General features: G+C 35.7%; 1 protein-coding gene and 1 pseudogene across 1 annotated transcript in view; both read left to right on the top strand.

Annotated features, from left to right (window-relative positions):
- Window positions 1-1,708, top strand: part of LOC107676415 (sushi, nidogen and EGF-like domain-containing protein 1) — a 2,994-nt gene extending 1,286 nt beyond the window's left edge. The window contains exons 2-8 of the mRNA XM_016470954.1: window positions 188-204; window positions 294-427; window positions 533-811; window positions 971-1,066; window positions 1,182-1,338; window positions 1,454-1,473; window positions 1,628-1,708. Coding sequence (XP_016326440.1) covers window positions 188-204; window positions 294-427; window positions 533-811; window positions 971-1,066; window positions 1,182-1,338; window positions 1,454-1,473; window positions 1,628-1,708 — 784 coding nt within the window. The remainder of the gene's footprint in view (window positions 1-187; window positions 205-293; window positions 428-532; window positions 812-970; window positions 1,067-1,181; window positions 1,339-1,453; window positions 1,474-1,627) is intronic.
- Window positions 1,709-6,072: 4,364 nt separating this feature from the next.
- On the top strand, window positions 6,073-17,070 carry LOC107676439 (tripartite motif-containing protein 16-like protein; annotated as a pseudogene).
- Window positions 17,071-17,088: the final 18 nt, after the last annotated feature.

The following is a 17,088-nucleotide window of genomic DNA, read 5'->3' as shown; positions in this document are numbered from 1 at the left end:
GTCTGAAGCATACATTGAAAAAACACCAACTCGTTGGCCGGCGACAGCCATGACGTCACTACCGGTGCGACTATAGTATAAATAAGTTATATTTTGTTATATACATGCATTATACGACTGATAGACTGCAACAGTTGGAGTTAAAAATCATCATATGTGTTCTACTGAAGAAACAACGTCACCTACATCTTGGATGCCCTGGGGGTAAGCAGATAAACATCAATTTTCATTTTTGGATGAACTATCCCTTTAATCTGTGAGAAATAATGTCAGATTTTTTTTTCCCTTGGCAGCACCAGAAGTATTTTATCCATTCGGCTCAGCAGCTGGAGACACAATAAATGCAGCTGTTGAAGATGGAAGCTCTTCTGTTATTCAGCTGTTGAGTCCATTTCTGTTCTTTGGCCGCACATACCAGCAGATTTATGTAAGAATTTGACTCCATCTTGATTCTGAGTCTAAATGTGAGTGGTGAATGCTTTATAAACTCATCTGTGATCAGTGATTTTTGACAGTATTTCTCATGTTGCAGGTTAATAATAATGGACACCTCACATTCAACCAGCCTTCATCGCAGAATGTTCCAGACAACTTTCCTTCTTATGAAAGCCAAGATATAATTGCTGGTCTTTGGACTAATCTTGACAACCGCCTGAAAGGTGTTGTTTCATATCGTCAGTACACCAGTGGAAATGTTCTCACACGCGCCTCTCAGGATATAAACACACATTTCCCAAATCTGAACTTCAACGCTTCTTGGGTGTTTGTTGCAACATGGAATAAAGCCGCTTACTTCAACTTAACTAACACAGTAAGCTTGATGTTCTTCTTAAATGTGAATGTTTTCACTTTGTTCATGATTCATTTTCTGAATACTAGGCCATGTGAATACAGTAGACCATAAAGACAGTAACCGAGAAAACAATAATAGATTGATAAGCTTAAAGTGATTGTCTTTCCATTTTTGCAGGAAACATCGTTTCAAGTGGTTTTAATTTCAGGCCGTAATTTGTCATTTATTCTGATGAATTATGGTGACATTGCTGTAACTGAACATCCAGTGCAGGTAAAAGAAACTTGTTTTCTGTATTGAGAACAAAATGTTACTATTCACTACTGTATAAATGTTTGTGTCCTATATAAATACTGTTTATATGAATAATGTTTTTACACAATTTCAGGCTGGTTATGACACAGTAGACTCCACACACTACTTTGTGATTCCCGGATCAATCAATGGGAGCTTCATCTCAAAACTCAGGAACTCCAGTAATGTCGATGTTCACGGTCGATGGGTCTTCAGGGTGGACAGTGGACCACGAAACAGCATCTTGAAAAGTCTTATCTATACATAACGTTTTGATAAATTTCATATAATCCCATATAGTGTTTGTATGATTGGTGTCAACGAATACACATGAGTTTTTAGATGTCTGTGTATTTTTCCCTTTAGACAATGTCGTTGGATTTCGAGTGAGACTTTCTTCATTTTTAGACCTGACACAGAGTGGCAGCACTGAAATACTTTTACAGTAAGTACGTCACACTTACTACGAATATTTAAACAGAATACGGTTCAAATAGACCACATGGGGAAATTTGTTCTGCTTGTCCATCTGTGTTTCAGATAAAGCAGGAGCTGGTCAAGTACGGTCTGCCAAACAGCATCGAACTGAAGTTAAGAAAACTGCAAAAGACAAAGCCGTAATTTCCTTCTCCTTCAGGAAAAGAAGTAAAACCAGTTCGTTTAGCATTTGACAACAAATATCCCTGACGACTGATGATGTAAAAGCTTCAGTTTTTCATTAAGGTGATTTACAGAGGATTCAAACCAGCATAAAAGTATTATAGAAGAGGTCCATTAGATCCTCCTTTTTTTCTTTGCATATCAATCATGTTGTGAAATTTAAACTTTATTGTAAGTAAAACTCTTTGTCTCATTCACCTTCATTAGAACCATAACTTATAAGGATACAATACTGTAATGTGGGGTTTGGGTTTTGTTTTTGTTTCATGTTCATGTTTTCATGTCTTTCATTTTTTTTAGTTTGTTTCATGCTGTTAGTGTCATGCTTCCCTTGCCCTCTTGTCTGGGGTGCGTTTCCCAAAAGCATCGTTAGCTAACTATGGTGGTTCGTTCCATTGAACTCTATTGGTAACGACGGAACTTGCGACCATAGCTGCTTTTGGGAAACGCACCCCAGGTTAGGTTCACAGTGTAAGTTACCATGGTAACTGACTCTGAGTATAAGTTACCTCTCTTTCATAAACGGGCTTGACTTACTCTGCTTTCTCGGGTTTGACAAACCTCCCATTCTGAAAGGGAAAACCCAGTTTCCCTCATTTCAGGACATACTCAGAGTTTTCACTTAACCACCTTTCTGAAACGGGCCTCTGTTGAGGTATGGGCATGTTTGTTTTGGTGCTTTCATATATCAACATCGTTTGGCAAAATTCGCTTACTGCACCTTTAAGTAGGGGGCGATAACGAGACAGACACACCTGAGGCCCGTTTCAGAAAGGAGCATTTGACTCTCTAACCCTAACCCTAATCATGCAGACACTGAAAGTGACAGAAACGGCATTTCCTTTTATACAGAATCCTGTAGATGAGGCTGCATTAATTCGTAGGGAGTTACATTTACATTGGAAGAGGATTATTTAGATTTTTTTGCCATATCCGCATGCATATTTATTTGAGCACTATACCATTTTTAAATGGTAGTTTTCTATATAACATCAGGGATGCAGAGCACATTAAGGCCGCTGTATGCAGAGCAGTAAGGAAAGTGTGTCTCACTCTCATGCTCTTTCTTATAATAATTGTGTTGTTTTCTGAGCACAAACCCATTGAAAATGAAGCTGATTACTGTATGGAATAGAAGGATGCCATATGGAAGGGTAGTTTGAGATATAAGCCGTAACCACCACCACAGCTGTTACATTTATTTGGTCATCTTTATTTCCTACAAATACAAAAGCAACAGTTATTTTTTTGCCATATATTGCCATATCCACATGCATATTTATTTGAGCGGTACCATTTTTAAATGGTAGTTTTCTATGTAACATCAGGGATTTAGAGAACATTAGTAAGGCCGCTGTATGCAGAGCGGTAAGGAAAGTGTATATAGGTTTTTGCGTCTCTCTCTCTCATGCTCTTTCTTATAATATTTGTGTAGTTTTCTGAACACAAACCCATCGAAAATGAAGCTGAGAACTGTATGAATTGGAAGGATGCCAGATGGAAGGGTAGTTCGAGATATATGCCGTAACCACCACCACAGCTGTTACATTTATTTGGTCATCTTTATTTCCTACAAATACAAAAGCAACAGTTATTCTTTCTCCTGTTGGATTTTAATATTCTTCTATACTTGGTATTGTGGCCATCTCCTCTTCATCTGTTCTTTATTATTTTTGTCAGCCTTCTTGCTGTTGGCTGAGTAGATGTCAAATGTTCATTTCATTACTCTAATTAAGAAATACAACAGTTTGGATTAGAGAGCATTTAATTATGTGAAAAGAGCATTAAACTATGTGGAAAAAGCTGCTGCACATTGAAATAGACACTGAATGATATTTAATATGTAAAATGTTTGTTAAGTTATGTAGCCTACACCAATGAAACTTAACCCGCTGTCGGTGAGTCTAGTCTGTTCATGCCTCGTCAAGTCAAGTCTGTGTCTCTAGTCTCGGATTATGTTTGTATTTTGGATCACTCTGTAAATAAACTGCACATGGGTTCTCACTACGCTCTCCTTCAGTGGACTGAATCATTACAAATACTTAAATTGAATAATGTACAGTATAATTTGAATGCATCATACATCACTTTGAATTAAAGAATCTGCCAAATGCATAAATGTCAAATTATATCTCCTTTTTAATATGGGCATCTAAATTTGTGGCTTAATAAAAATAATATTCTTTGACTATAAGTCAAGTCAAAGTCTATACTCTGTTCTTCATTATTTTGCGAGCCTTCTTGCTGTTGGCTGAGTAGAAGTAAGATGTTAATTTCAATACTCTAATTAAGAAATGCAACAGTTTGGATTAGAGAGCATTTAATTATGTGAAAAGAGCATTAAACTATGTGGAAAAAGCTGCTGCGCACTGAAATAAGACACTGAATGATATTTATTTAATATGTCAAATGCTTGTAAGTCATGTAGCCTACACTCATGAATCTTTTATGCTTAAAGCTTAACCTTGATTGAATTATGTTTTTATACTTCATTTTCGCTTTTTTTTTTTCTTTTTCTTTTGCCTGTAGGATACCATGAAAATTAATATTACTTACTCTGTAAATAAACTGCACATGGGTTCTCACTACGCTCTCCTTCAGTGGACTGAATCATTACAAATACTTAAATTGAATAATGTACAGTATAATTTGAATGCATCATACATCACTTTGAATTAAAGAATCTGCCAAATGCATAAATGTCAAATTATATCTCCTTTTTAATATGGGCATCTAAATTTGTGGCTTAATAAAAATAATATTCTTTGACTATAAGTCAAGTCAAAGTCTATACAAAGTTTTTTTTTTCAAAGCAGGTTCACAGTAATAAACAGGAAAATAGCAGAATCAGTGATGGAAACTTGTGCTGTCAGCTCTAACAAGACAGTATAGTGTCATTGTTCAGCTCAATTCAGTTTAGTGTTGATTTAGTTCAATAAGTATAAAGTTCATAAATAATGAAGCAAGTTCAGCTATAAGCAGTATGGTTATTTGTCTTTTAAGTGTATTTTTATTTAGCAAATTATCTGCCAATGGGGAAAGAAAAATAATCTTGTTTCCATTTGCATTAAGATTATTTTTCTTGTTTTTAAGTAAAATGCACTTAATTTAGATTACAAAATACTCACTAAGAAAAGCATTTTTGCAGCATGAATGAATGAATGAGGTATTTAAAGGGATAGTTCAAGGTGAACTATCCCTTTAAACATCGCTTGTGCTTTAAAAAGAGGGAGGAGACTGAAAAAAACTCTGGGTTTACCAAAGAAAACCTGCTCCCGACCAGGGGTGCAACAGTTTGGATTAGAGAGCATTTAATTATGTGAAAAGAGCATTAAACTATGTGGAAAAAGCTGCTGCGCACTGAAATAAGACACTGAATGATATTTATTTAATATGTCAAATGCTTGTAAGTCATGTAGCCTACACTCATGAATCTTTTATGCTTAAAGCTTAACCTTGATTGAATTATGTTTTTATACTTCATTTTCGCTTTTTTTTTTTCTTTTTCTTTTGCCTGTAGGATACCATGAAAATTAATATTACTTAAATAATTTACCGTTCTGCCACTTTTTACCTTTGATATTATAACAGTGATTAAGAATTAAAGTTACCTATTGACTCGGAAGTATGCGGACGTCTTTTTGTTGGGTGCTGTTGCCATGTTGAGTCATAATTTCGGAGTTTCCCATCAACTCAGAGTTCAAGTTTCAACCCCGAGTTGGTTGAACCTCCTTATTGAAACGGGCCCTGAGCATAATGAACTCAAATGAGTAACCATGATGACAAACAAGGAGCGGGAAACAGTGCAAGACACAGACAGAGTTCATGGTGGTTTGACAATATGTGCATTAGAATAAATGATTAATTTAAATGTTATTTAAGAAACTTACAGTACACTCATTACAGGGACAATCACCTGGGTATGTAGTTACAACATAATATGAACACTTATTTTGAATATATAGAAGCATGAATGAGTTTGATAATTGTGGCAGAGGCCAAGATTTTCTACTTTTAACACAGCATCTTAAAAACACAACTCTCACACTGAAAAAAAAAGTCTGATTCATTTGTACACAGTAAACGGGTTTGCGGATGAGTAAATGAACTATAAACACAAAGACATAGAAAATTCTATCAGCATAGTAACTTAAGTAATCAAATTATCACCAAAACACAGTCAGGACAGCAAACGCATGCCCTCCTGATCTGCATACGAGCCCCGCCCACATTACAGTGTAGCCCCGCCCACCGCCTCTGACTGTATCAGTATGAAAAGAATATGAGGAAATTGTTGCGTTTCAGGGGGCGTGGCTTAGATCCAACTCACTTCTCATAAGTTTGGGCTTGGGTTTAAACTGAAGTCAAAGCTCAAGACAGAAGGAGAGCAATCATGGACGACGTGGTGCTGACAGCAGATCTGCCAGCAAGCAGCTTGAGTGCAGATAAACTCAAGAGGAAGAACCCAGAGGAGAGCAGTCTGAAGTCCACAGAGGAGAAGATCAATGGATCTCCAAAGACAGAAAACCAGACCGCAGGAGAGAAAGACAGCAAGACCATTGAGGAAAGCAAGATTCAGGAAGACCTTAAGGAATCAGAGGACCCTCAGAAGCCTCAGGATGAAGACGATGTCACCTGTGACTCCTGCATCGACCGGCCGTGCCGCCCCAAGAAGTCGTGCTTGACCTGCCTGGTGTCGTACTGCGAGGCTCACCTGAGGCCGCACCTGGAGAACATCAAGTTTCAGAGCCACAGGCTGCTGGAGCCGCTGCGGGACATCGAGAGACGGACGTGCGAGACGCACCGCTGCGCGCTGGAGCTGTACTGCTGCGCCGACGCGTGCTGCGTCTGTCAGGAGTGCGTGGCGGAGGAACACCGCGGACACAACGCCGTGCCCATCGCTGAGGCGCGCAGGAAGATAGAGGTACTTCTGTTCTCTCACTTACTTTCTAACTTCATGTCTTGAAATGGTGCGTATTTACGTAGCTGTAATGAGAATTCTACGTTCAAAAGTGATGAGATGGGCATAAATACATGTAAATGTATTTAAAATACAAATACATAATACTGTGTGGGGAAAAAATATTTAAACTAACTTCATGTCTTGAAATGGTGCGTATTTACGTAGCTGTAATGAGAATTCTACGTTCAAAAGTGATGAGATGGGCATAAATACATGTAAATGTATTTAAAATACAAATACATAATACTGTGTGGGGAAAAAATATTTAAATACAAATACAAACTACTGTGTGTAAAAATTTATTTAAATACAAATACAAAATACTGTGTGGAAAAATGTACTTAAATGCAAATAAAATTTTTTTTTCAAATGCTTTAAAATAGAAAAAAAGTATTTTGTATTTCAAATACGTATTTTAAATACATGTATCTGAAATACTGCCCATCCCTGACCAAGGCTGCATTTATTTGATCAAAAATACAGTAAAATTGTGAAATATTTTTACTGTTTAAAAGAACTGATTTATATTTGAATATATTTTAAAATGAAATTTATTACTGTGATGCAAAGCTGAATTTTCAGCATCATTACTCCAGTCTTCAGTGTCACATGATCCTTCAGAAATCATTCTCATATACTGATTTGCTGCTCAAGAAACATTTCTCTTTTTTTGTGGAAACGGTGATACATTTTATTTTTCAGGATTCACAGATGAATAGAAAGTTCAAAAGAACAGCATTTCTTTTGAAAGAAATCTTTTGTAACATTATAAATGTCATTACTGCCGCTTTTGATCAGTTTAATAATGCATCCTTGCTGATGAAAGTATGAATAAAATCTTATTGACCCCAAACTTTTGAACGGTAGTGTATAACAGAAGACTTCAGTTTTAATTAGGGTGATTAAAATTCAACAGTTTCTGTGAAATGATAGTGAAAATGAACAGCCATTTTGATCGTCATACATTTTGGAACCAGAAAAAAAAATCACATTATTTATTTAAAGGTGAAATATGCCATTTTTGAGCCGCTAGAACAAAAATGTTGCAATAGATGCAAAAATATTCCCAAGCACTTCTTCGTCTGCCATAGTCCAGCTCCAAAATCATGCCATTGGGCCAGTGTTGCTGTTTCAAGATGCTCAAACTAACGTAAGATCATTATGATAGCATTCAGAATGCATAAGATACTGTATATAAATATATAGCAGGACTAGCAAAAGTAGGATGCTGCTCCAAATTCAGCCACAGGATTTGCACTCAACTTACTAATTTACACTTTAACAACTAACACTTTACCTTTAAGGGGTGAGTTTAGCCTCAAACATATAAACTGTTCCTTATATCTAATTAGCTTTTCAGTGAAATAAGGAACAGAATGTTTCCTCTGTTACGCTCTGACTATTGTTAGGTCAGATCGTACAAAACCATATCAGAATGCATCTGTGTTTAATTAAATATCAGATAATTCATCATGGTATTTCTCTCTCTGACCTAAAAGAACAGGTCACTGTATGCGCACACATATAAAAGGCCTGACAATGGGACTGTGTGGTCATCTAGTGGTCATCAAGGCCGTTATTGTTGCTCATACAGAGGGTTTGTGATGTGATCAACCTCACACAATGCACTTTAACACTTTGTGTTCCAGACATAAATGATTCTTCAAATCATGTGTCTTGTTGAGGAGAGTTGAGCATGGTGGTGAGCTTTTCCACGAAAAATGTAACAATACAGTTTCCAGTCAGACAGCGAGAGACATTATGGATTATTTGATCTCGCAGTATTCAGGATTCGCTTCTTAAAACTGTAAAATATCAAGAAATAATCACTGAATCCATCATTAATTAGGTTAGTATTTGGTTAAGTTGGTTAGTTATGTATTTCGGGTGTACAGTAGTTTAATGTCAGAGTGAGTTTGACTCATTTGCTCTCTATTGAATCTCATTGCTCACTAAGTTTGACAAGTAAGATTTGAAAGATCTTTTATGATTAGTTACTCCTTTCCTGATAGAAACCTTGTGGACGTGGTGTAAGCTTTTAATGCATTTCTGATGAAAATACACTTCTCTTTAATCTGAAACTGGTTCTACATCCAGTTGTGGACGTCAATTCATGACGTCTGTGTGAAATCATCTCCTCGGGAATGAAAAACATCTTCTATGAAGCATGTAGTGAATGCTGACATGACCACACTTATCGATAAGCATTAGTAAGCAGAAAAAGCTTGATGGTATTTTCTAAAGAGAGGTTGCTCAGTGTGACCAGAACCAGAACGTAAACACTCTTTTTGTGATGTGGCATGTTTTCAGGATGATGCAACACTTGTACAGGAGGTTTAGTGTGTCTTTAACATGCTTTAAACACTGCTTTATGTCTTTTCTAGATGGTCTATAAGGGGTATTTACAGTCAGACTCTCTGGCATATTTGCATGCTAAACAAATAAAGGTAGTTTTATTTGGTTGTGTTTGAAAGCAGCCATCATGAGCGTGAACGTCACAGGCAACTAGAAAAACAAGATTTACTAAAAAATGAACATATTTGTTATGATTTACTCACCTTCATGCCATTCCAAACCTGTGGCTTTCTTTCTTTAGTAAAGCAAGTCCATAATGCTCTTTGCATGAAGTTGCATTTATTTGATTAAAAATACAGTGATATTGTAAAGTATTATTACAATTTAAAATAAGTGTTTTCTATGTGAATGCATTTTAAAATGTAATTTATTTCTGTGATGCGCAGCTGTATTTTCAGCATCATTACTCCAGTCTTCAGTGTCACATGATCTTCAGAAATCATTCTAATATGCTGATTTGCTGCTCAAGAAACATTTCTGATTATTATCAATGTTGAAAACAGTTGTGCTGCCCAATATTTTTGTGGAAACGGTGACACATTTTTTGTAATGTTCTAGAAAGCTCAAAATATGACAAAAGCACCATAAAACTATAATATTTGATCATATGATTATATTTCAAGTCTTCTGAAGGCATGCAATGCTTTATGTGAGAAACATTATTTTCTTTTTCGATTTTTAAAGATTTTTCAGTGCTTATTAACTTAAGTTTCTGTCCAAGCTTTGCATAAAGCTGCCGTATGTCTTCAAAAGACACAGAATACAATTCCATAAATTACATTTTAATAATACATATAATAATACATTGTGTGGACCATGCAATGTGCATTTTTTTTTGGAACTTGACAGTTGTTGTATGCTTTCAAATAAAAAACTGATGTTATTATCCTGCAAAATGTCACTATTTTGTGTTTTACAGAAGAACAAAATAGGTTGAGGAAATAAATTATTATTATTGGTTAAAGTATTCAAGACATCAGACCTGTTATGAAAACAGTTTTTCTGTAAATGCAATGGATTAAAACAATCCGCCCTGCATGTGTGCTTGTTATAGCGTATTCCCTGTCAAGACTGTAAGGTGGATGAGTTTGATGTATTGTTCTCGTGTGCAGAGCAGGGTGTGTCCGGGGCTCTTCGTGGATCTGAGGCGTTCTTAGGGATGTTTTAACATGAGCATTAGATAATAGATTACACAACATACATAACACAAATGCGTGACTGCGTTGCTTGACAGAACTAACAGTTCAGACCAGTTACCTTGAGTGAAACTTCCTCTCTATGGCACGCATATCTCCTTTACATATCCAGTTTAACCATCACCCAGCTTTTATGCGCATTTTGAAGTATCGCATCAGAATCGAGAGATGGAAACGCTGAATTTCGAATAAAAATGCCTTAATTCGAAATGCCTGAGCAAAGTCTGTCATCAAAGTGTTTCTGTATAATTGTCTCCCAGAACTGTTAAACGACTGCGTTCCCAAACAGCAGCATCCACCTCCGAAAGCAATAACCGCATTCATTGTGTTTCGTCTGCTCGTTCTGAGGTGCAAGTAATTTATTATATAGGAAAATTATTTTATTCAGTAGCTTTTCATACTTTTCTTAGTGATGTATAGTGCCAGTTTATCAGGAAGGGATGTGAGCAAAGTCTGTCATCAAAGTGTTTCTGTATAATTGTCTCCCAGAACTGTTAAACGACTGCGTTCCCAAACAGCAGCATCCACCTCCGAAAGCAATAACCGCATTCATTGTGTTTCGTCTGCTCGTTCTGAGGTGCAAGTAATTTATTATATAGGAAAACAATTTTATTCAGTAGCTTTTCCTACTTTTCTTAGTGATGTATAGTGCCAGTTTATCAGGAAGTGATGATTTTGTTTTCTTTGACTCGTTGAATGGAAACGGTGCTTGTTCGCAAATGTTTTGTGCGATATTCCAATTTTGCGCACGAGTTAAATTCGCAACTTTGGCATGCATCATGTAACTATAATAAATTACTAACAGCAATGTAGAACTACATTTTAGGAAGAATAAACTCACCACTATAATGCTAGACTGTTGTGTGTGGTTGCCAGGTTGTTTCTGGAGTCTTATGGATGGATTTAGTAAGTATAGATGGTTACTCCAAATGCGCAATATTAAACTTTGGCACATAATTCGTCCCATAAGCACTCCTTTCAAAGTTTTCTTGTTCAGTTTTCGATTGTAATTTTTACTAGGGCAGCTATAGGCTCATTGCATGAGTGATGGTATAGCATTCATAACATCAAAATAGAACTGTTAATACGCCCTTTTTATTTCAAATGCTGAGCTTGCTATCTGATTAGTGAACAGACATTGATGTGTGCAGTGAAACACCGTCAGGTTCAGGTAGCACTGGGGCTATTCTGGGGTTATTGGGTGGTCAGGGTGGAGGATAAACTCACTTTGTGCTTTAATGTGAGAGTCAAAGCTCTATTGAGATGTTCCCTTTAGCCAGCCTACACACTGAATAACAGTGACTACAGCTGAACATGAGCTGTGTGCTCAATAGAGGACATTTTTGTCTGAATTTGTCTGTGGACTGCAACCTATCCGGTTACGAATGCAAAGGGATGATGTTTTTGGTTACATTAACTTTGTGTAATGCAACATAACATCTTATCGTGTATAATGCACAATATAACCTCTTGATAAACTGTATACACACACACACACACACACACACACACACACACATATATATATTCAATTCGATTCAAATTTATTTGTATAGTGCTTTTCACAATACACATTGTTTCAAAGATGCTTTACAGAAAATGCATGTCTCTACATTACAAAGCAGAATATAGTATAGCAGTGTATATATATAGAGAGAGATAGAGAGAGAGAGAGAGAGAGAGAGAGAGAGTAAATATAGTGAACATAAATTATGCATCTAAATTGTATGTGTGTATATTTTTTTATTTATATGTGTATGTATATATTACCAGTTACTACATATTAATATTAATATTGTGTATTAAACATAGTATATGTGTGTGTGTGTGTGTGTGTGTGTATAGTAAATAAGTGTTCATGTCTATATTAGTTATTCATATGGATATAAATTATATGTATATAATTTTATATAAATCTATATAAACATACATTTTAAATTGTAAATATTTCATTACATTATAGCATATTTTACCAGTGACTATATATTTAATACTGTGCATTAAACATAGTAAATGTAAGTATATTTATGTAGTAAATAAGTGTGTGTGTATATTAATTGTGCATATTCATATAAATTTTAGTATATACAATATAAATTGAAAATATTTCATTACATTACAGAATATTTTACCTGTAACTGATTTCTGTAACTGAGGACATTTTGGGTGAAAAACATGTAATAATTAATATTACACTCTAAAAAGTGCTGGGTTAAATACAACCCAGTGCTGGGTAAAATACGGACAAACCCAGCAATTGGGTTGTTTTGACCCAGCGGCTGGGTTAAATGTTTAACCCAACCTTCTGGGTAGTAACCCAACCGCTGGGTCAAAACAGCCCAATTGCTGGGTTTGTCCCTATTTTACCCAGCACTGGGTTGTATTTAACCCAGCATTTTTTAGAGTGTAATGTTGATCAATTTGCTAATGTAAAATAATAAGGAACTGGATTTATTTTGTCGTATGTCAACACAATATTGTGTGTGTGTTTACAGAGAGAGCTTCAGGACAAACAGACAGACATGGTGAAGACGGTCACAGCGGCAGGAAACGCCATTAACAAGTTACAGGTCAACACGGTGTCTATAGAGGTACTACTTTATCTTCACTGTACTGTTTTAGAATCAATATGAAACACTGTTAGCAACCCATTTTAATGCTGTTACATGAGATATTTTACAATGAAACAGAATATTCTAAAAGAAATAATGCTTCATTCACATAAGGGCCCATTTTGATTTGATGAAGCTCATTAGATTGAGCTGAAACCTAGAAATCAGTATTTACTTACAGTACATGTTTCTGCTGTAGAGCCAGTCATTTTGGATATGCGAGACCACAACGCTAGACTTGTTTTAACAGTGTTTAGTAGTTTACATATTAACTAGAAACTGGAAATCATTGGAATTCCTTCTCTGAATTCAGATTCGGGTGAGAGCAATCAGATCAAACTTTCTTTGTCATGTAAAGGCATTTCCCTCCAGCTTTTGAAAGAACAACCATTTTTTCTCTGGTATCAGGTAGTGACTTTTCCGGGTGTCTCTTTGACTTTGAAGTGTCTCAGTCTGTCTGTCTGGCCACAGGCGTCTGTGAAGGAGGTGCGTGGAGTGATCGAGGAGCAGTTCAACATACTGCTGGCAGCCGTGGAGCAGGCGAAGAAAGAAGTGAGCGAGATCTTAGAGGTGGAGGAGTGACAGGCGCTGCGGCAGGCCGAAGGAATCCGGGTTCATCTGGAGCAACGCTGCACTGAGCGGAAGAAAACTCAGAGTCAGGTCGAGAAAATCACCAAGAACAAAAATGACATTGACTTCCTGCAGGTAAGGAGGATATTTCCTGTTTCCTGATGACCTTAACGTATCTGTAACATCTGTCAGTTAAAGGTGATGTGTAAAGTTAAAACGCGTTAAAGTTCAAAAGTTGCAATGCATTGGCCACAGGAATATTACTGTTAACTAAAACTGTTAAAAACACTTTTGTGAATTGAAATAAAACCACTAAAAAGAACCACTAAAATTACTAACTTTCAATAAATCAAAATGAAAACTGAAATAAAATTAAACCTGAAAAAAACGAATAAAATGACAAAAGCACATAACAAAGTTACTAAAAATGTAACTTAAAATAAAATTATAAAAAATAAACACCAATTTAAAATATTAATAAAAACTATAATTGTATATAAATCTACAAATAAATTCTCTCTATATAAATAAAAAAGACAAGGTAACATTTATCATTTTCATTTAGTTTAATTTGATATACTAATATAACTAAAAGTAAAACTGAAATAAAAATTAATGAACTCAATATAGATATATTTTAAAAATAAAAATGACAAAACACACATTTTACTAAAACCTAAACAAAAGTTAAAATAATTCTACTAATTCAAAATATTAATAAAAACTATCAATGATACTAAAATAACACTGGGTGACCGAGCATTTGCATATGCAAAATGTGTTTCTGAACTTAATCTCTAATTGTTTTGTTAATTGTTTCTGGTATTAATTATATCCGTATTGTTTTCCAGGAGTATTCACGGTGGAAAAAAGAAACTGTTGATGTGTCTTTACCTGGTGTTTATATCGGCCTCATGGATCATCTGCAGTTGTTCGGTCGTGTTATCACACGGTCCACGACAGAGATGTGCGACAACCTGCTGACCTCATACACCAACAAACTTAAAGACACCTGTAAAAACGGTCAGTATGCAGAACATTAAACATCTCCATTCAAAGTGACACATCTTGCTGTGAATCTGAGCAATTCAGAAACATCAAACCTTTGTGTTCTATGAAGGATTTTGCTAATTTACCCATCTTGATCTTGTTTCAATTCACAGATAATGTAGGCATTAAGACGACGGTTTATGCCATTATTGCTGCAAAACGCAACATGTCAATTCCGAACCCGAAGACCAGAGACGACTTCCTTAAATGTGAGTGTTCATCAGGGTAATTATCGTTAATTAAATCTAAAACCATTAAAAAGATTTCTGTTACTTGAAGTAAAATAAATGTAAAAAAAAAAAATCACAGGTGAATAGGGTAAAATAATAACTAATAGATATCACCATACTTCCCTAGTTAATTGATTACATTTACATTTAAGCATTTAGCAGATGCTTTTATCCAAAGCAACTTACAAATGAGGACAATAGAAGCAATCAAATTGGCAAAAGAGCAACAATATATAAGAGCATTGCCACACATCCTGCCTAACATTAAGAATTCCAAAAAACAAACAAAACAAATTCAAATGTTATGTTTAAATGTGCACTACTTTGCATACATTTCTAGAACATATATACTGTATGAACACTGGATAAAGCCAGGTTCAAAATTCATGTTTGATTTTTTTTTTGTAGAAATTTTGGAAATCTGTTTTTATCACTATAAATCAGCCAGGGGAAAAGAAATACTTTTTCACCATGTTTCAAGAATAAAATGTGTAACTATGAATCAAGTCAATGATATATGAACAAACCCTTCAGTAAAATCCTTCAAAATATAGAGAGGAACAAAACTGTAAGTTTTGGTGTATGTAAGTGCTGCTGAAGTGGAGAAAAAACTTTTAAAGGTTTGTATTGTAATTGAAATCTACAGACGCAAATAGATAAATTGAAATAATAAAATCAGGCCAATTATATATGAACAAACCCCTCAGTAAAAACCTTTAGAATATAGATAGAAATATAGAGAGGAACAAAACTGTAAGTTTTGGTGCATGTAAGTGCTGCTGAAGTGGAGAAAAAAGTGAGTTTGAGAAAATTCACTTTAAAAATATGTATTGTAATTGAAATCTACAGACGCAAATAGATAAAGTACAATAAAATATATCAGGCAATGAAATTTGAACAAATCCCTCAGTAAAATCCTTGAGAATATAGATAGGAATAAAACTGCTAAGTTTGGTGTTTGTAAGTGCTTCTGAAGTGGAGAAAAAACTTTTAAAGATTTCTACTGTAATTGAAATCTACAGACGCAAATAGATAAAGTGCAATAATGAAATCAGGCCGAAGGATATATGAACAAACCCCTCAGTAAAAACCATCACGATATAGATACTAATAAAACTGTTAAGTTTGGTATATGTAAGTACCACTGAAGTGGAAAAAAATAATAATTTTGAGGAAATAGCACTTAAAAATGTATTGTAATTTAAATCTGCAAACAGAAATACTTTAAGTGCAATAAAATAAACACTTAAATGTTGGATGCTTTCTTTCCACTAATCTGAAACAACACATTATAGAAGCCAAATAGCCCACAATCTCTAAATTAGTGCAGTGCAAAATTAGTTGCCTTAAAATGAAAACGGAAAATATAAACATAAAAAAACGAATTCAAAATATTAATAAAAACTCTAATAGTACATTATGATACTAAAATAACAGTGATGTTCACTACAGAAACAGTGTCCAACTTCCAAGATTTAATTAATGTAATTCAACAGTGCTTCTCAACTGGTTTTGCTTCCCCTTAATATACAGTAGACTTAACTTTTTGCCCATTTTCTCCCATAGACATCACGCCTCTGACCTTTGATGCAGATACGGCCCATCAGTATCTGCGTCTGACAGAAGAACGAAAGAAGGTGACAAACACGACGCCGTGGCAGCAGAGCTATCCAGAGCTCCCCGAGTGCTTCGAGCACTTCAAGCAGGTGCTGACGGTCGAGAGCTTCTACCTGGGCCGCCACTATTTCGAGGTGGACATGAGAGGAGAAGGCACTCACGTCGGCCTGATGTACAAGAGCATCGACCGCAAGGGATCCGAGAGCAACAGCTGCATCACGGGAAACAACTTCTCCTGGTGTGTGAAGTGGAACGGACGCAGCTTCTCCGCGAAAGCCACGCGGATCGGCGTGTACGTGGATTATTCCAGCGGCGTGCTGGCTTTTTATGATGTGGAAGACGGCATGACGCTCATCCACAAGTACCAGGCTGAGTTTCTGGAGCCGCTTTACCCAGCGTTCTGGCTGCCTAAGAAGGAGTGTGTCGTGCTTTTGGAGCCAGGAGCAGCGTCTTCCCTGACAACCACGTCTCCTGTTTCCTCTCCCAAATAAACTGCTTTTCCTCCTCATATCCACATCATTTCCATCTTACAGGGTCTCATTTTCACCTGGTTTTGTTCACCTTACACAGATACAGATTTAATGGTGTAAACAGGGCAATACGAGATCTACTGTAACCTGTGACTGATATTAAAGTTTTATGAATTTTATGAATAGGTTTATGAATATAAACCTATACCTATTAGAATACCTGCAAATGTTTTGTGCATTGATCGCATATCACAATATATCATTTTATGTATAATTTT

This window comes from Sinocyclocheilus anshuiensis, unplaced genomic scaffold (genome assembly GCF_001515605.1).
Source record: "Sinocyclocheilus anshuiensis isolate Anshui unplaced genomic scaffold, SAMN03320099.WGS_v1.1 scaffold2270, whole genome shotgun sequence".
NCBI lineage: Eukaryota > Metazoa > Chordata > Actinopteri > Cypriniformes > Cyprinidae > Sinocyclocheilus > Sinocyclocheilus anshuiensis.
The sequence above is the reverse complement of the archived record's forward strand: the minus strand, read 5'-3'. Positions and strand labels throughout refer to the sequence as shown.